The sequence below is a fragment of the Cavia porcellus genome, unplaced genomic scaffold (genome assembly GCF_034190915.1).
Source record: "Cavia porcellus strain 051 isolate PalLab524CR breed Dunkin Hartley unplaced genomic scaffold, mCavPor4.1 scaffold_19, whole genome shotgun sequence".
NCBI classification, from domain to species: Eukaryota; Metazoa; Chordata; class Mammalia; order Rodentia; family Caviidae; genus Cavia; species Cavia porcellus.
Window position 1 is genome coordinate 5,296,950 of NW_026947502.1, and position 20,390 is coordinate 5,317,339.

Sequence of the window (20,390 nt, forward strand, 5' to 3'; positions counted from 1 at the left end):
ACATGTTCCAGGCGCCTGCTAACACACACGCTACCCGTGATGCTTAGTAGTGCTGCGTGGAGCATCCCTGAGTGAACCATGGGCGGTGGGATGGGTGGGCTGTGGCACCCTCACATAAGGGTACGCAGTCAGCAACGAAAATAAACAACTCCACCTGCACTAGATATAGATAATCTTACAAATTCCAATGCCGAAAGAAGCAAACCTAAAAAATCCACAACGTGAAGTCCAAAAGCAAGAAAAAGTAAACCATCCTGAGACATATATTTATAACTATAAAGACAATTGTGAAGACCAGAAAATGATGATCTCACAACTCCCACAAGCACACCGTGGTCATCTCCCAGGCTATGGGGGAGACGGATGTCTCAGGTCCCAGATGATCCCTAAAACACAGCTCTTGCCTTAATTATGATTTTAATTGTGCAAATGTGCTTGTGTCCCACTGTCTGGATGCCATGTTTCACAATAAAAAGTGAAGAAGAAGAGTTCATGTCACACAAGTGGCTTCCTTTCCAAGGCTGTGCATCTGCCAAGGATTCAGCCCCATGTCCTCTCCACACAGCCGTGGTGGGTGCCACTAAAACCCTGAGCCAGAACCCCGGAAGAAGAGGTGAACCTGTGGCCATGGCTACGGACACGGGGTGCCCCTGTGACACCAGGTGAGTGGGACACGGGCTTGGGTGCATCCTGCTGAGGTGACAGGAGCACGAGCTGCCAGAAGGATCCCTCTCCCAGCTCTCCTTGGGCCCCTCCTGGCAGACCTGCTGACCTGGGTGAAAGCCAGGCTGTCACCCTGGCCCCTCCTGGGCACCCTCTGCCCCTGAACAAGTGCACGCTGCTTGCTTACTCTCGTCCAAGTCATGGGTCAGGCCTGGGACACAGCAGTGAAGGATGCAACCCCACCACTCCAGTCTTCGAGAGATGGCGTGACCTACGTGCTCCCAGCTCGGGGCCTCGACACTGGAGAGGCTGGATCTGGGTCTAGGGCATAAGCCTTGGAAAACAGGAAGCTGTCTTTTAGTCTTACCTGTGAATATTAATTTTGTGGAGGCTCTCCAACACCTGGAGACTTCAGGGCTGAAGGTGTAGTCACTGGGAATTTGGGTGGGATTGACATAATTGCTTTTGTTGGGCTACATTTTTTTTTAAATAGCTCTGATATGAAGCCTGAAACAGCACCTCTGCCTGTGACTTCACGGCTTCTGCCCAGGGAGTTGGGATACCCAGCGGGCAAGAAGTTCAAGGTGGCGGTAATAAGCAGGAGGCCTCTAAGCTATCTGTAAGGAGATTGTTTTCTTCTGGTGCCCATGCAGAGAATGAATTTTAGCCCAAAACCCATTAACTCTTCTGTTCTCTTTTCAAAATTTACAGCCTCCCTGGAGATCTTCCTTAGCCCCAGAGAGGTGTGAAGACGTGATGGAGAACCCGGCTTATTGCTTTTCTAATGTGCGCCCAGCTAGGCTCCTCAGAGGTAGGGGTGCGTGTGCATTCATGCACGTGGCCTCCCCGATGCCCTGAACTAGGATGTAAGCGGGGACCCAGTCTACAGCCCAGCTGAGGCGTGGGTGTACAGACAGCTGCGTGGGCAGTGACACCAGCAATCTTGTACCCTCACTTGAAATACGCCCACATTGCCATAGCTTTAGATCTATCCGTACACCTCGGCAGTGAAGCCGAGCCCGTGCCCTTTCTTCCGCGTCCCTGATCTCAAACGGGTCCTCAGAAACCGAATTAGAATATGTCCCTGGGAATGTCAGGGACATGCGTAGGACTGACACCTTGTGCTTACTGAGCACTGGGATAGGCTGCCTTTTACGGATCAGGGCACTGATGCTCTAAGAGGTCACCTACCTGGGGTCTTGGAGCTCGGAAGCAAAGATCTGGGATCCCAGGTGGCATCCTTTGGCCTCCGTGCCCAAGCTTTCTGTGCCAGGGGTAGGTGTGTAGTGTGTGAGTTAAACTTTAACTTTTCCTGATTCTGGGGACCAAACCTGGGGCCCCGAGCCTATGAGCAAGAGCTCTAGCACTGAGCTACACGCCCGGCCCTGAAATCAGCTGTCGCTGACCTAACATCTAACAAGCCTTCAAAGCCTGGGTTTCTCCCTCACAATGAGGCTCAGAATTTTCCCTGCTGCAGTGACCATTTGCTCCTGACCTGCTGCCCTCCTCCTCTGCCCACTGGCAACAGCAGACAGGATTCCTGAGAAGCAATGTATGTGTTTGTTGATTAGCCCCTTACAGTCCAGATCATGGTGGCAGATCAAGCTGGAGAGAGGGAGTCCTCCCACAAAACCCTGACCTGCCGACTTGAGCCGAAGCCACTCACTTGGCCCTCCAAAGTTGGACGGCCTGGTTCTTCCCCAGTCCACATGTTGGAGCAGGGGTGACAAACTAGTTCAGACAGTGTCTCAACTCAGCTGGTGATGCTGGTTCAGCCACGGAGATGCTAAAATGAGTTGTGGGCACAATGAGACCTCCACAATGAGGGTGGAAGGGGGAGTGACTTGGGAGGGGAGGAGGGAAGGGAGGAAAGAGGACAGTGATCAGGAGGTGGAGGGGAAGAGGAGGAGGGAGGTGTGACGGGAGAGAAGCGGGGGAGGACAGCCTGTGACTGCCTGCTGGGTGTTTCATTCCTCCGGCTTCCTTTACCCAGAAGCAGCCCTGCCTGCCCCCATAGATTTTAGGACCTTGTTCCTCAGTCCATTTGGAAATGAATCTGCTGACCAAACCCAGCAGATTTAACCTACCCTGAGCTCCAGAGGCCCCCAGCCTCGGCCTCTCCCCTGGCTCACACTTTACCACCCCTTCTGGTCACCCTGGGGCCCAGGTGCTGGCTACATCACAGCAGGTCCTGCACAGACCACACCTGCCATGAGAGGGCCACGCTCATTAGGATGCTGGCCTGGCACAGCCTCCTCCTGCTCAGATTTTCTCCGTTTTCCTATGAGATTCCGGGGCCCAAACTTCCCGCCGCAGCCTCCTTGGTGGGGGTCGGTGGGGAGAGCCCCACTGAAGGATGGAGCCTTTCTTGAATCTGACAAAGATTCTTGTCAAAACGGAACCTCAGCCCTGATAAACGACAAGCTAGTGTCCACTTCCCTGGAAGGACGTTTTTTCTCTCTGGTTACCTTCAGGCACGTGGCTGCCTGCCTGCCTGCTGGGCCCCAGGGAGCAGGTGAGACATCCCATCACTTGGTGGGGACACTGCAAACATTTGCTTTGTTAATTGGCCATTGCTTTACCTAGAGACCAAAGCCATCATTATGGATCACCAGAGGTGACAACAGTGCCCTCTTGGTGCTCTCCCCACCTGCCAGTCCCCAGGCGGCTGACTTATTAAGCTGAGTGCCATGTCTTTGAATCTGGCAGCCTGCCCTCTGGCCCCAATCCATGACTCCAGGACTAAGGCACCCACAGCAGAGAGACGCAGCAGGACCTCAAGGGCACCCTTATGCTGTCCCCTCCTCCCCGCATTCTTGAGACATCTGACTCCTTTGTCTGCCTTAGGGCTTTCTCTTCTCAGGTTTGGGTCTTATTTTGTTTACACGCTTTATAATCTCAAAGTCCTTGTTTAAACTACTAAGCTTGTTTGGAAGAAAAGACCCTTCACTTGGAAGACAGCCACTGGCTGGAAATGCCCTTCGTACTGGTAGATGGGTGATGTGGGAGTGGCGGTGGTGGTGAGGACTTCCGGGGTCAAGGGTTCCCCCTCCTCCCCGGCTGACTGCCCTAGAACTCCTTGGTGCTGGGGTGGGAGCTGCAGCTCAGAGGAGGCAGGGTCCCTGAGTCTAGAGCCAACATCCCATCTGTGGTCCAGACCTGGGATACACACAGGGCGCAAGCTGGACACAGATTTTGACATCCGAGTGCCTGCATTGTGTAGGGGATGGTGATTGGGTCACAATGGGGTCCCAACAACATGGGCTTTTAAAGCTAGTTGTTACCGGACCTCCTATAGGTGCAGCGTTAAAAACACAAAAGCGACCTATGTAAAATTTCCATAATGTGCTTAAATTTGTATGATCATAATCCAAGCCAGTAGTGTCCTTGGGGAGCCGGACCCAAAGGAAGCCTGGTGGCCCTTTTCCTCCCGTTATTCTTTTCCAGCCGTCTCGGGCCTGTCCCAGCAACTCTTCCCCTAAATCAGTGCGTGGGCTGCTGCTGGGGTTTTGCCCAGGAGAGAGTCCGTGTCTCCTGGAGTGGCCTTTGATTTCCTGCTGTCCAGACTCCTGCTGGTGTGAGGCCTCCCCAATAGCCACAGCTGTTTGCCCTGAGAGCCACGCAACTTTTAAAGTGGAAAAGCTCGTTCCTTTAAAATTGCTAGTGGAGTGTTTATTGCGACATGCTTGGCACCTAAACGAGACTTTCCATCCCTCGGAATGCGGCAGTGGTGAGGGTGGGGACACAGGGGACAAGGAGCATGGCAGGAGGAGAGAGACAGAGGCGTCACTGAGGATTCTGGACGGCTGCCTTCCTGTGCAGGCGCTCGGTGCCCTGAGCCATGCTGCGGTGGTGGATTTTTTTCCTTTGGAACATGCTCTTTATGGTGGTCACATCACGCAGCCACGTGGAGACGGCATTGGGGTTCCAAGAGGGACTCTGTGAAAGTATCACTTGTTTCATCAAGTGACCACATGGGGCAGCGAGTGAGGTCTCAGGGGCAGTGATCATTTTCAGGGTACACTGTCTGAAGAGTCCCAGGCGCAGGCCTGGCCGAGGGGGAAGGAGCTGTGGCCTGTCTGCAAATGCGTGGTTTCCACAGTGTCCTGGTATCCACATGCCCCCACTCTCCCGGCTTCAGGTCGAGCCCTCCCTTCCCTCCTAGCTGCTGAAGTTGGCTGTGGCACACAGGCAGCAGGGACAGAGAGGTGACGGTTTTGGAGCTGTCCTTTACCAGCTTTGTCACTGGGTGAGGAATTTGGCTTCTCTTAATCCACAGTAAAATGCCAACTTGGATGAGGATGGCCCGAGATGGTATCCATGAAATGCTGGTGCCAGCACACCGGAGCCTGACAGATGCGCCACCAGCAGTGGGCATTGTCTTGTCCCCGCCACAGGGGTGGCTGCTCTGTTTCCCACTGCTCGTGGCTTTGTCTTGCAGGAGGGTTCCACTCCATCTCACACTGCAGTCTTCCTTTGGCAGCAGGGCTTGGCTCTCATGCGTGTTTCTCTTAAGAATCACAGTTTTCAGTACAACTGTGGCATCCACAGAGCACGTCTTCCTGCGTGTCCCGACACCCCCACCGCCATCAGCACACAGGAAGCCGCGCTGTGATACCTTGGGTTTTCTGCACCTCGCTCGAGGCCTCGGCAGGACTCCCAGGGACACTCCGGCCACTAAGTGAAGGCAGGGGAGGCCTGACTGTGGGAGGGCCTGCTGTCACAGCTGACTCTCCCCACAGTGCCCCAAACACCAGCAAAAGCAGGAGGCAGAGGCTCCTGGATGTAGCTTGGGGTCAGCAGTGGTTCACCCTGGGCTACATGGAGGGAGCTCATGGGGAGCTGCTCAGCTGGGCTAATGCAGAGCTTTGGACCTGTTTGGTCAAGAATCATCCATGATTCCCACAAGCAAGTGAAGAAAATGCAAGTGCACTTTAACATCAGAACTTACTCTCTGCAATTTCCGTTAACTACATTTGAAATAATTCACTTAGACAATGTCTCATTTCTGGGCCCCTTGTCTTCTCCTTAGGCCTGGAGTACCAAGGACTTCCTTGGGCAAATTCTCTCATTTGCTTCTAGATCTTCGGGAGTTTGTCTTCCCAGGATTGTGCTAGCCGAGAACACGGGTGGTGCATAGCCAGAGCCCTCCCCTACCAGCGCACACGCCCTGCCCTTTCTACCTGTGGATCCCGGGGAGCACTCGGGGAGCTCTTCCGCCACAGTCTCATCACCTCCAAACTCCATGCAGCTCTTCATGGCCTTCTCACTTTTTAATGTACAACAGTTTAAGGGAAAATCTTCATCTTCACATCCCGGTCTGATACTCGTCTGTTCTGTGAATCAGATTAGCAGTGAAAAGTCGCGCCTGGGGACACTGATCAATCACGACCCCCGACACCAGATTTCCTTTGGAATGGCTCTTTATCGTGTCCACTGGCTCTGCCGCTGGCCCTTTGTGATGACCAACTGGCAACGCGTTAAATCTTCTCTCTCCCGCATACCTGTTTTCTCGTATTTCGTGCATCTTAGCAGAGGCTCCCAAATGTGTTCTCCGAGTGGGGAATTACTATGACTGGCATGGTTCGTCCCGCCCTCTCCTGCTTGGAATGGACGTGGAGCTTCCGCCAGTGTATTTCAGGTTCCTTGTGATCTTTCCTCATCTCCTATAGCTTCTATTTGTTTTTGATTACAGTTAGTAGGATTTATAAACTCATTTTCCATCTCATTTCAGAATTCATGTTTTCTTGAAGTAACAGCAGAAGCTCAGCTGCTACCTACAATGTGCTTCTGCTTCTTACAGCGATCGCCACTGAAATGTCCTCTGTGGCTGTGACTTGAGTGAGTGGAAGCTGACTTTGGTCTCATTCTTATCTTATACCACCCCTGCTTACTCTCACCGAGCCCTGGGCACAGGGTCCAGGCTGCAGAATCAATGGCCGCATAGTCACTGCTACAAAATGGCACCGCAGCAGAGGGCTCCGACTTCCCGGGAACCAGAGCTTGAGGCTGAACAGTCGAGAGACCCTGAGCGTGGGTGGAAAGCTCACTATCCGCATAAATACGAGGACATGTCTCCAACCCATTCTGATGTCCACCCCTACCCCATCCCCTTGGTTGAATATTTCTCCTTTTGTGGCTTTGCAGGGAGGTTCTTCTTGACCCCAGTTTTCCTGACCATCACCCGCCTGTCAGGACAGGTTCTATCATCAGGCTGATTACACTGTCTGATGCCTCTCAGCTCAGGTGTCCTGAGGCACTGGGTGGGCACGGAGGGCTCCCAGACCTGGGCTTGTCCATGTGCTCCCCGGCTAGGTGCAAATGAGAGCTCAGCAAATCTTTATAAGATGACATTGGATTTATTATGTTTCAATGGAAACCTGGATTGCTGGATGAACCACACAGCATCCGAGAACCAGAGAGAAACTCGGGGAGAGAAAGGGAGGCAGGAGAATGACTGACCGACTGGGCGGGGTTCGCCAGATCCCCTTAGCGACTGAAGGAGCTGGGGTGGACTTAGGAGAAGGAGTAAAAGAGAAAAAGCAAAGAGAAACATCTGCCAGGCGCTCGGAGGAGCCCTTCTCGGCAGCTGCAAAGAAACATGTACATTTCAGACGTCACGGCTTAAACTAAGTGGACAGCCTTCATCGCATCTGGCTCTTTTAATTACCTGCAACAAAGTGATTTTGCCCTTCTCACTTAGACGATGTTCTAAAGGTAGTTTCCACTCCAATTACCTTCACTAATGAGCCATCGGGATGCATCAAAGCGGACAAGAACACAGAAATAAAAGCTGAGGGCAGGCTCTCGAGCAGGAGATGCCCATGCCCGGCAGGGGCAGGGAAGCCTTCATCTCCTCTGAGCCTTGCAAGTGCTGATGCCGGGTGAGGTGCAAGTTTACCTAAGATAATAAAATCTGAGAGGTTCTGGGACTCAGGGTGTGGCAGAGGCTGGGCCTCCTCCCGGACTGGCCAAAGACTGGATGGCACAGGTCAGTGTGTGGGGGGGTCTCGCTGTTACAGTGTCCGGTGAGCCTGCTTTGTGCAGACGCCCAGGCTGATGGAGTCCATCTTTCCCTTCCTGACTTATCCTGCTTATCCTACCAGTGGTCAGTGTGTTTCTATTTTTGGAGAAACAAAGATGCCCTAACTAGGGTGCTGATCCCTAGGCGGTAGAGTAGGCAGAGAGGATGGGCACCAGCCATGGAGCCAGGGACATGGGAGGAGAGGCTGAGACCCGGGAGCAGCTGGACCGGCAGGCCTCTGACCCCCCTCTGCCCCCAACCCCCAACACTGGCCTCTCCGATTCTGCAGGTCCCCAGGTAACAGAAGCCCCAAAAGGAATCCACATCTAGTGAGGAGCAGGAAGTCCCTTCCGGAGCCTGTGAGTAACCAGAAAACACTTCGCGTTGGTCACGCAGAGTCAACACGTTTGAGCTGTGGCTGGGCTGACAGCTGCTGGGTTTGTCACACAGATAATTAGATAAACTGCTTGAGCCCAGAGATTCAATATGCGATGTCATTTATCGGCTGCTACAAGGGGGCCTTGATCTTAATTGAAGACGCAATAGGGGAGAACCTTGAGAAAGTCCCAAATCAACTTCTCCTCACTCCAGTAATTAAACATTAGACTCCAAGTGATCATTTCAAATCCACCAGGCGCCGGGCATGTGCTCTGCTCCAAGGGGCCGCGGCCACCTGAATCGAGGGCTCCCCTTTCTCCACACGGGGCCTTCCCAGGAGCCTCCTACGGATACGTGTGGGGCACAGAGCTCCACACCGCTCCCTTCCCTGCTGCCCCTGCCTCTTCCTTCCTGTGTACCCACCACACCCTCGATGAGGATGACACTATGCCACCACAGAGAACCCAGCAGGCCCGGGGCAGACACCTGCTCCACATTCATAAGGCTTCCCGTTGTTCACCACATGGAGACCTCAAAGGGACCGGGTCTGTCCTATTTAGCACATAATCACTGAAAATGAGTTGATATCTCCACTGAGCAAACAGAAGGAGCATAAAGCAAACATCTCTGCTGGCAAGGACACCCAGTGGGGACTGACAGGTGGGGGGGGGAGCACTCTGCACTTAGGCGTTCCCATGATGCCTGGACCTTGGGGTCACACCTGGGAAACCCCCAACCTGCAGGCTTCCCTGAGCTGAAGGATGACCTGGAGATGCTTGGGCATGAGGTCCTGGGCAGATCACTTCTTCCAGCCAGGTGGCCCTCACAGCTCCTGGGCGTAGTGGCGAAGAGTGAAGCCCCTGCAGAGGGTTTGATGGAGGGAGATGGAAATGTGGAGGAGGGCTCGGAGGAGAGGTCACGACAGTCTGGTGAGGCGTGGCTGGGACAATGAGAAGGGATGGGAGAGAGAGAGACAGGGCTCAGGAGGGCCCCTGGGGTTCCACACGGAAGATGCTACCGGCAAAAGACTGCTCTATAGAGAGGCGGAGGGTGGGCTCAGCCCTGGAAGCCGGGGGACCAGGGCTGCAGGGAGGATGACAGGTGTCTTGGCAGGAGGGACGCAGCACGACAGACCTTAGACAGTCATCCACCTGGACATGGTATTTAAAGTGGTCAGACGACATGAACTCTGGGGCAGGGGGAAGGGATGGGAGGAGCTTACATGGTACTTGGAGGGTTGCTGGGGCAAAAGCCATCTCCTCCTGGCTTTAGCATGCGAGAGGCTGAGCCTGTCAGTGGCTGAGACACTCAGCAGAGCACACAGCAGGTGGGAGGTGAAGAAGGGGGTGGGGTACCAGAAAAAGGCAGGGAACAGTGACAGGGGACTCGCAGGCTCTACCCTGTTTCCATAAGTGAAATCAATGCAGTGTGAGGCTTTCTCAGCTCAATAGCTTATTAGCAATTTTTAATTACTGGGATGTAATTAATTCGTTCCGAATACAGCAGCTCTGTGGAGCACACCACTGATAATTCTCCCACACTTGCAGGGTTCTTGCACGGAGACGTTTTCTTGCATAAAACCTAGAGGAAACTGTCAGAGAACATATGTGGGTTTTAAGTCAGTCCTGGAAGCTGATGCCTTGAATGGATGCTTGAGCTCCAGGAGAGGCTGGGATAGGGGCGAGGGTGGGCGGAGACGGAATTTTCAGTCAGGTCACCCCTAATTGTCTGCTCTGATGTTGGCCGAGTCCCTGGGTGGGGAGGACACACCCATAACAAGAGGCTGTGCATAATGAGTCTCATTTGTCCTGGAGTCTAGTGTTGTCTCTGGCTAAAGCAGCCTCCAAATGATAGTTTAGAGAGTACGGATGCTGGGGACTGGGGTCCCATCTTTCTTGGGGCTGGCAGTCTATGAAGTCAGGCCTGGTATCCCCATCATACTGGTACTGCCTTGGCACCCAGGGGGTACCCAGTAAGTCCGTGAAGCTGGATGGCATGGTGGAAGGTGACCAGACCTCCTCTATGGAGCTGTGAATGAAGGCAGGAAGGGGCCGGTACAAAGTCTGCCCTTTACGAGGGCAGGAGTGGCAGTAGTGGGCCCTGGGCAGAAGTGTGGGCACAAATAGGCGAGGAAGGGCAACTGGACAGCCAGAAGGGAGTTCAGGGAGAAGCAGGGGCCAGGGCCAGCTCTGAGGGCCTGGCCAGGCTGGAAGATGGATTGTCCCAAGTGCTCTGCCTCCCTTCTGCAAGAGACATGGTCTGACTTTCTGATATCCAGCCCCACTGGGCTTCAGGATGATGCAGCTGGCTTTGCCCGGGGAACACAGATGTAGCCAGGCTTCCTGATGATGGGCAGGGCAGGGACCCAGCTGGAAGGGGCACAAGGCCCCTCTTGCCCACCACGGGTCCAGAGCCCTCGCTCCACAGCAGGCTGTCTTGTGGGGGAGATGGGAAGGGGGAAGCAGTTGGGTCTGCTGGGAACATGCCTTGCTGGACTTAAATAAAATAACCCCAAAGCTGTGGGCACTGCTGCTGTCACCTCCTCCTTCCTTTTCCTCTCCTTGGGCATTGAACCCAAGGTCTTGGCACTGAGCTGCATCTCTGGCCTGTCTGTCCATCCGTCCGTCCATCTGTCCTTCCTTCCTTCCTCCTACTCTCTTCCTCCCTACCTCCTCTCCTCCCTTCATCCCTCTCCTCCCCTCTCTCCCTATTTCCACTCCTCTTCCCCTACCTTTCTCCTGTTTTCCTTCCTTAGCAGGGTCTCCCTAAGTCCCTGAGTTGCTCAGACTGAGCTGGGACTTGTGCTTCCCCTGCCTCAGCCTCCTGGAGTTCTGGGATTACAGGGGTCATCACCACACCTCTTGGGGGTAGCACTGGCAGACCCTGGGTCCTGGGTGTGGCTGTGTCTTAGGACTCCAGCCTGGAACAGACCTGCCCTGGCTTCCTGGTGCCCCTCTGGAAACGAGGAAGCTGGCCTAGCTTGTCAAACACTGGCTTCTCTGCTCACGCACGTCTGGGTGACTCGCTCCACTGCTCTTTGCAGATGCGGCCGTCAGAGAAGGTGGTGACTGCACACGACCACCCAGAGCTCAGATGCTGGCCACTGAGTAAGCTCGGAGGCTACTGTGCTTCCTGGCCCTTGTGCATGGGATACCCCATCACCTCTCATTCTAATCCACATCCCCACACTGCAGGCAGGGCCTCATGGTGTCTTGCTTGGGCCCCCTGAAGAGGAGCCATGTTGGCAGTGACCTCATGCATTGTCCCCAGCCTCCCGCTACCATCAGATGGCCATGTGCAGGCCTGGCTCCTCCTTGATCGAGATGCTCTGTGAAGTAGGTGCTGGCATTCCCATCTCAGACAAAGTAAGCGAGGCACAGGAGCCCTGTCCGAGCAGGTGTGCTGAGGACCCACCCTCGCCGGCCCCCTACCGGGTCAGCCTGGCCTCCTTGCTGCAGGGACAGGACTGGCAGAGAAACCAAACCCCTGTTGTGCCACATGGGATGAGACCCCACATCCTGCTGAGGACCGCCAGTAGCCTGGCACCTCCAGGGGTGTGAGCAGCTTTCCCTGGCAGAACAGAATCATCTGGCAGAAGTCTAAAAATGCCCCCCTGGGATGTACAGAGACTACTTTAAGTTCTTCAAACACCAAGATTGGAAGTAACAACAGCAACAAAATAGCAAGACAAAATCTGCTCTGGTAGCTTGCAACAGACTGCTAAGCTCTTACTCCTGTTTAGTAATAATAATAATAAATAAATAACGGTTGGTAAATCGGTAGCTTCTTTGATTTTTTTTTGTAAATGGAACTGCTCCTAAGTTTGCTACCTTGGGGACTCGCCCCGGACACACCTGCAAACACCTGCAAACTCATTCAGGCTGAGGAAGCCAAAGGGTCCACCTAGGGGCTGGGGATTTAGCTCAGCGGCATAAGCGCCTGCCTTGCAAGCAGGCAGTCGTGAGTTCGATCCCTGGTACCGGTAAAAACGAAAAAGACAAAAAAAAAAAAAAAAAAACAAAAAAACAAAGGGTCCACCTAACACCAAACCTCCACCAGTCTCTTTCCTTCCAAATCTCACGGTTTGTTTGGAAAACTGCCCAGCTCCAGCACTGCACCACCAGGTATCCACAGCCATGTGAGGTGAGGGCATGGTGAGGCACAAGCTCATCTCCTGAGAGGCATCGGAGACAGAGCGTGAATTGGAAATCAAATCAGAAAAAACGATTTTTAAAGCAACTAGCATGGAAACAGGAATGTGGTGTCGCGAGAACTTTTCAAATGCAAACTATACAAAGTGAAGCAGTGAAGCCACTAGACGTCTTGGCATTCTCTTTGGTGCCCAGGAAAAGTGTGGCTAATTTTGCCCAAGAAGGAGGAATGCCTTTCTCCCCCACATCCCTCCTGGCCCTTGGCTTTCTCTCCTGCTTCTGTCTACAGAGACCCAGATCAAAGCTGCAAGTGAGCTGCAGCCATGCTTTTGGGTCCACATGCTAATGTTCCTAAATGGTACTGATTCCATCCTGTATCACGAGGAACCCTATTGCCATAGCAACTGGAATGTGATACCAGAAGTTTTCTTTTTTCTTTCTTTCTTTCTTTCTTTCTTTTTTTTTTTTTTTTGTCTCTTTCCTTTTTATCGGTACCGGGGATCGAACTCACGACTGCCTGCTTGCAAGGCAGGCACTTATGCTGCTGAGCTAAATCCCCAGCCCCTACCAGAAATTTTCTTATACATGGGCTTAGAACGCTGCCTCTGTTCTCACGCAGACTGGCAAGTGTCATGTGTCTCTCCCCGGTCCCCAGCAGAAGCCTCTCCTCAGGGGCCAGGGGCTCTGGCCAGGGTGGGCTGGCCCAGCACCATCCAGCACTTTATCCCCCTTGCCCTGCACACTCCAGCCCAAAGGACACTCCTCATATCGGCTCCCGGGTGTGACAGAATCCTGAAGAGTGAAACCCAAAGTTCTCTTTGTAAAATCTAGTAGGAACAGAGATTGGAAGATGGACAATCTTAAATGGTTTTGTCTGCTTGGAAAATAGGCATTTACAGCTGGGGATTCAGCTCGGTGGCATAAGCACCTGCCTGGCAAGCGCAAGATCGTGAGTTCAACCCCTGGGACAAAAAAAAGAGATAAAGTTGGAAAATAGATATTTTGCATTTCCTGTTTTAAAACAGGAAATTTGGGACAAATGACACATTGTCATCGTGGAGCTCGAGCTGGCGTTAACCTGCTGCCGCCAGTGTGAGGAGGGCACAGCAGGAAGTTGTCCTTCATTCTCTTTCCCGAGAACCCCGTCACCCCTGACTCCTGAGCAAGCCTCTGTCACTTGCTCCCCCTGTTCCCCAGGGGTCTGTGGCTCTGGTGAGGTGGAGAAGCGCTGGCCCCCAAGCTCCCCTTATGGCCGTCTGTCTGCTATCTCCTAAGGCCCTGGGCATGCCCTGCAGGACGCCAGAGGAAGAGGCTCAGGGCTTCTGCCTCCTGGGACTGAAGCGGAGACCTGGGAGGCTGGGAAGGAGGCCCCTGTTCCAGACGGGCGTCTCCAGGATGCGAGGCAGACACTCAGGACCTGCTGTACCCTCTCCAGGGACCAACTGGAGAGCCATCCCAGGTGTCCCCAAAATCCTCCTTGTTCATACCTCTCTTCTCTAGGCCTGTGGTTGTGCTGGAGTAGAAGGAGACATGGTGGCACTGAGGATTAATGCCACACACACACACACACACACACACACACACACACACACACGCAACTCGCCGGGTGTGGTGCTGTGTGAGCTGAGCATCTCCCTTGTGCTCCTCAATGCACCCAGAGCTGGCCGGGATGGCCTCTAGGCCATTTTACAGCTGAGGAAAAGGCTTCCCCCAGGGCCACCATTGCTGGGGAGAAGAGGAGCCTGGATGCCACCTCGGTGACGTCACCCTCGTTGTTGTGGGGAGCGCAGAGGCCTTGAAGGAGGATTTTGAGGGGCGCAGACCCATGCCTCTGAGTACAGGGCAATTCACAGAATCTGTGCACCCCAAGGATTCGGTGGGTGAATTCAATCAGCCTGCAGCAGACCCGAGCTCTGAGCGGCTGGCACCTGCCCCCACCATCCCTCAGGGTGGCGGCTTTTGTGATGGTTGTTCTTTCCCTCGCGTGAAATGAGAAATGCTGTTTGAATAACCAATGGTGAGGGAGGCCGTACGCACTGTGATGCAGAAATAAAAACCTTCAGAAAGATGCAATTTGGGAGATATTGGAAACCAGAGAATGGAACATCAGTCTATAAAATTCAACATGGCCAATAAAGCTGGAGCAACTGGTCAAGTGTTTTAGTGTGCACGGTTGCCAAGGAGTCGGCAGGCATGGGGCTGAGCAGTGTTTCCAGACTGGGGACATTTGTCCTCAGCCCATTCTGGCCTCATTTCCGTAATGTGTCTCATGATTCTGAAGCACCTCGGCATTAGCATCATAAGCACAGCCGTGAAAGTGCTTGAGACTGTTTCCATCGGAGCTAGGCGCCCACCACGGAGGGGGAGGAAGGGGCCCATTGAGGGGTGTGGGCGACAGAGCAGAGCAGAGGTGATGGAGACTCATCCCTGTGCTCCCTCCTCGGCTGGGACTTCCCTCGTGTCCCGGGCACCTGCGGGGGCAGTCACGTTCAGGATGGGGACAGTGACCCCAGGCTGAGCTCAGCCACCTCCTCACAGCTGCGGACTGCACAGAAGACCCTACAGGTACGTGGTGGCCCTCACTGTCTCCTGAACCTTCTCTCTTCCCTGCCCCACAAGCGGCTCTCCGATCATGTGTGACCACAGCGGGGATCTCCCACCTGCGACGTCCCCGGCCCAGGCTATGTGGGCCTGCTCCCCCTGCTCATCCTCGGCTTCTGCCTTCTATGCCTTGCCTAACTTACACATGCATGCGCACTCTGTTTCAGGATACTGAATTTGTCTATGGGCCACAGTAAACACTCGCTGTCCGGCCAGTGCCAGCCCAGGATGCACGTTCTAACTCACGCCCACGGGTGCCTGTGAGCCACTGAGCATCTCTGTGGTACAGGGAACCTGGCTAAGTGATGCGTGTAGAGGACATGGTGCCGTTTCACTGCCACATGACTCTCATCTGCTGGGAAACGATGCTGCCCTTCTGTTCCCACGCAATCCCAGCACGAAGCACGAGTCCCCTGACCCCGTCTCCATAGACACAAGCTGATGTCCATGCCACGGCTTCTTGGTCTGGCTCAGAACCGTGCCACACAGGGAAGGCATGGATGCTTTTCCAGCAGCAACTTCTCCAGACATAGCTGGAGTCCCTGCCATGCTGGGGACCACTGTGCCAGTGCCCTTCTGGCCACACTGTATGCATTGACTCACGGGACTCTGTCCAGGAGGGTAAATGTGGCCACTGTCACCACCCAGCCAGGGGCTATCGCAGGCAAAGAGTGGGACCTGCGTTCTGTCCCAGCCAGGTTTGCTTTGATGTCCCTGAATTCTGCTCCCAAGGAGCCTCTTCCAAGGGCACAGGGGTGGGGCGGCAGTCTCTGGGGCAGGGTTAGACAGAGGTGAAATGCCACTGTTGCTGGTGAAAGCACCCGTCCTTCTCTGTGCTTCTATATGCATCACAGAATCCAAAAGCACAAGGCAACGGAGTCCTCTCCCTACCTTTGAGGAAACAGTCCTTGCTAGGGATGACAACGACTCTCCGTCCCAGCAGGCAGGCAGCCCGGTGGAGCTCGCAGTGGTTCTCGTAGAGCCGCCCATCGGAGCCGCACACGGGCAGGTAGCGGGGCCTGCATGCCTCCAGGCACTGACAGGAGGGCTCCCCAGTCTCATGGCTGACCACACATCGGCTCCCACGGCCACACGACTTCTTCCTGCAGGACGCCAGTGGCCCGTGCCCAGGAAGCCCTGTGGGACACAAATGCAGAGTCAGACTTGGGCAGCAGGGGGGGCTGCTGGTTTCCTCATGGGCCGAAGCTCATCAGAGCCAGGGCCATGGAACTCAGGGGAGTCCCTGTCCCCGTGCCTGCCAAGAGCTGGCCATTGGTGCTGAGCAGGGCGTCCTGCTGTGCGGAACGCAAGTGTTAGGACTCAGTTGCTCCAAACATCTCAGACATGACACCTGCCCATGCTGAACCCAGACAGCTATGGGAGCCCAGAGGCTACTTTTTAGAGAAGTAAACAGAGCTTTGGGCTCCAGAGGAGGTGAGGACCCAGAGACCCCGTGGGCCTGGAGGAGGAGGGCTTTCTATGAGGCAAGTGGTCCAGGTTCCAGGATCCATTCCAGGAGTGTCAGCACGTCTCAGCTAGGAAATCAAACAGGAATAGCAGTTTTCAACAAAGGAAGGAGAAATGGGGCCAAGGTGTAACTGTAGCAGATCAGAAACCAGCAGAAGAATCCAGGGTTGACACTGTCGGCACCGGAGCCTCTTCAGGGTCTGGGGCGGGTACAGCACAAGGAGATGCTTCCTGAGTGTTCGGGGTGAGGGAGAACAGTTATCCATGACAACGATCATCCCCTGAGGCAGACAGATCCCCAGTCTTTTCTAGCACAGGAGCACAGTATTGTGGCTGTGAATAAGGCTGAGATCCAGCAAATGCAGGGGCCACCCTGCTTGGGTGCCTCCTGCACCCACCACACAGCCACAGGGACTTCAGGGCCCGCACCGAGCAGGAGAGCAGCTGGCAGGCAGCTCATTTCTGCAGAGGCACCACTAAGTGAAAGGCCGGGCAGGAACCTGGGACCAGCACCACACAAGCGCTCCTCCAAACTCCACAGGGGAGTCCGGGAGAGCAGCCCACGACCTGGATGCCTGAATGGCCACACGTGCAAAGTTAAAGAATCACCAAGAGAAAGCAAGGCATCAATCAGTAAAACGTGAGTGCAGATTTTATGGTCACAGAAGTCTTTGCTGTAAAACTTAATTTCATCCTCAAAACACTCAGTGAGCTAGTAGGACCCAACCCCATGGGCTGAAAATGTGTAAGAAAAAAAAAAAGAAAGAAAGAAAGAAAGAAAAAGAATCCCCTTTTTGTTTTTGGTTAAGTCTGCTTTTTCATCGGTACAGATTTGAAAGGAGAAAGATTAACTGTTTGACTCAGTAACTCATTTAAATTCCTCCAGCCCTAGCCAACTAAGAAATATTGACTTTTTCTTGAATCGTAATAAACTAGAAGGTCAACATATATCTGTGCAGCGGGAAAGTGCGGAGCCCGGGCAGGACACACGAGCCCCCTGAATCTGCTTTGCTAATTGTTCACTTGTCACCTCAAAGGCTCCTTGGCATTCCCTGGCCCCTGTGCCAGCCTCCTGTCGGGGCTGGCAGGTGGTGGGCAGGAAGGGAAGGCAGCCGAGGGCAGGCTCCTGGCAGGGCAGGCTCTGGGCTTCTGGCCGCTTTGCTACAGAGTGTGTTTGATGAGTGGGATTCTCTTGGGTTGTCAGGAAATGGGTCTGCCCAGCAAGTGCTGGCGGCCACGAGCAGACACTAACACAGCTCTAAAAATATCAGCCTTTGTTTCCTTCCCAAGACAAGCTGAGGGCACAAACCTTGCCATTGGATCCAGTTTTAATAAATTTCTTGTGCAGGCAGGAGGGGAACCAGCTAATCGCCTGGCTCTGGAGTCAAGAAGTCTTGTCTCCAGCCTCCCCTGCTGCAGGGTGGGTGGGTTTGTCCTGGCTGTGCTCCTCCCCGAACTGCTCTCCCGTAGCTCTCTAGTTGAGCAGCTCCAGCTCCTCCTGGGAGTGCTTCTTTTTAGGAGGCACAAGCCCAAGAGTGAGTCCCCTGCCCCAGAGCGTTGGCACCACAGGTGCTGGGTCTCTGTCCTCAGTGGCTCCAGAATGCTTACATTTTCACAAACACAAGAGGTGTCAGCACTGAGCTCTGCAATGTTGCGCAAGCACCTTGGCTGCAGCGCTGGGCTGGGGTCTGGGATGGGTGGGGGGCCGTGCGCACTGACCTTCTGTGGGGACTTCTTCTGCATGCTCTGCAAGGGTGGGAGGGAAATGCAGGACAGAGGGCTGAATGGAGGTGGGTCTGTGGCCGTGTCTCTGGGTGGTGCTAGAGAGGCAGGGCAGAGCAGGACTTTCAGAGACCGCCGAATCCAGCCAGGCAGTCAGGCTAGAGGCAGCTCATGGCAGGTGGGGACTCCACTGTGTCCACCCTCCTCATCCTCCTCTTCTTCCTTCTCTTCCTTCTCCTCCACACTGCTGCATACACAGGTTGCAGTGATCACCTCTGAGGACTAGCATCACACATGCCTTGTGTGCCCACACTGAATAGCCTACAGCTGGACTCCCTCGGCCCTCCCCCTGGGCTGCTCTGAGGGTCAGTGTTAAGAAAACACTTGTGCTCACCCGTGGCCAGGGAAGTCATTACAAATACTCATGTTCTTTCTGGCCTGGGAATCAGCTGCCATTGGCAAATATTTGATTCCTAATTATTTGCAATTAAGACAAAAGCAGCTTTCCATCCCTGCACTTGCCTTTTACAAAGGCTGCAGAAAGCTGGCCTGATGCAAAACTGAGAACGTCCCATGCAGGGCCAGGGCTAGAATCTGATCACTAACCACAGAGGCGCTGACCAAGGCACAGTTTCCTGCTGAAATAAGCCCCTTGCCACCACTTCCGCTTTGTCATTAAGAAGGAATGAATTCCCCACTCCTACTGGGATGTGATCAAACAGTAATGGGAAAGGTAACCAAGTGAGACCACAGGCAACAGCCTACAGTATTTATGGGGACAACCGTGATGCATGACAAAGACACAACACGCTTAATTTACAATCATAAAGGAAGTCGTTTACCCAGGTTAAAAACTGATCATCTTGCCAAATAAGCTGCTTTTCAACACTAATTAAATTTACGGAACACGAATAGAAGTGGGAATTGTTACATTACAGTGATGGCGGTGGGAGCAACAGGTCCATTTGTACCAGCTGGTACTAATGACTCCCTGGCTGATGATCCAGGTGAGGGCTCTGGACAAGAGTGTCACAGACCCAGCACTGCTATAAACGCGGGTCCAGGTGGTGTCGCTCTGTCAGTGAGTGTGGAAGGCAAAAGTCTGTGGCACCAGGCGAAGGCATTTGAGGGGGTGCATCCTGAGACGGGTCCCAGAGAGGGAAAGCTGTCTTCACTTAGCTGGGACGGGAAACCCAGGCACTGTCCGTCCTTGAGGCTGACCACAAGCCAGAGCCCAATTGGCTTATTTCGCTTCTTAAGCCCTACTTGGTTTCTCTAACTGGTTTCTTGACCCCAAGAAATCTTAAGCGTGCTCCCTTCTTAAAGACTGTGCCCTCAATGCCCCTTGAGAGAAGTTTTGCTCAGAATAGTCCCTCTGAGACCCATGTGAACATCTAACGCCTGCCATCTAATGGTATGGTCAGGCCGGGAACAGATCAATGCTTTGCTGCAGGAGCAGGATGATTACCACTCGAGTGGGTGCCCGAGGAGCAGGGTGAGTCTGGTTTCCTTTCCTCCTGGTCTCCGGTGTGTTTCATTTCATGGCACAGAACAGAGGTCCCCACCCGATGCTGGTGCCCTGCTCTCAGACATCCCAGCCTCCAGGACCACGAGTCAACTAAACTTCTATTGTTTGTAATTTACCAGTCTGGGCTACCCTTTTACCGAAATAGAAAATGGATTAAACAAAGAGAAACACTGTTTGTTTGTTTTATTTTCCACTTCGAGATGCTGACTGCCTGGAGGTCTGCTTCACCCACGTGGCTTTTCCGTGTCTAGAACTGATCTTCACTGTGCCCTGACCAGACCTTGAGGCACCCCAGATTGCCCACACTAGGAGTCTGGGGGCGAATCCCCTGGAGCTCACCCCACCCCACTATGAAGCCATAGTAAGGAAAGGCTCTGATGAGGCCACTGACAGTCAAGAAGAGGAGGACATGGATGTGGAGGACCAGAGACAGTGTGCACAGCCCAGAAATGTCAAGAATCCTATCTGTCCCTCCCCCACAGCCCATCCTGTGCAGTAACTGTGTGCAGCTTCTGTAGACAGAGGCACCTGGGGGGACCCAAGTGGCCACCACGGGCAAATTCGATCCCTTCAACATGCAATACGTACTTTATCTTCTGTGCTCCGACTCTGACACATGGGAGAGCTGCAGCCCTGGCCAGAGATCACAGCCAGGCTTCTCAAAGCCCTAGAGCTGGGGGCTTGAATGTCGAAGATCCAGAGGTAGACAAGGAGGAAGAAAGGTCAGAGGCTGGAGATGATGGTCCTGTACTCTTCCTCATTCCAGAAAAATTCATACTCTGAGACAAATCCAAGGTGTCTGGAGAATGTGTTCACCTTCCACTCCCTCGAGGCACGGGCGCTTTGTGTATGGCTG

At 53.8% G+C, this 20,390-nt stretch overlaps 1 protein-coding gene across 2 annotated transcripts in view; it reads right to left on the reverse strand.

Annotated features, from left to right (window-relative positions):
* Fstl4 (follistatin like 4) overlaps nt 1–20,390 on the reverse strand; it is a 368,201-nt gene that overhangs the window by 156,148 nt on the left and 191,663 nt on the right. For both annotated transcript variants that reach the window (XM_063230624.1, XM_063230623.1), the window contains exon 4: nt 15,709–15,954. In XM_063230624.1, the coding sequence (XP_063086694.1) occupies nt 15,709–15,954 (246 nt within the window). The remainder of the gene's footprint in view (nt 1–15,708; nt 15,955–20,390) is intronic.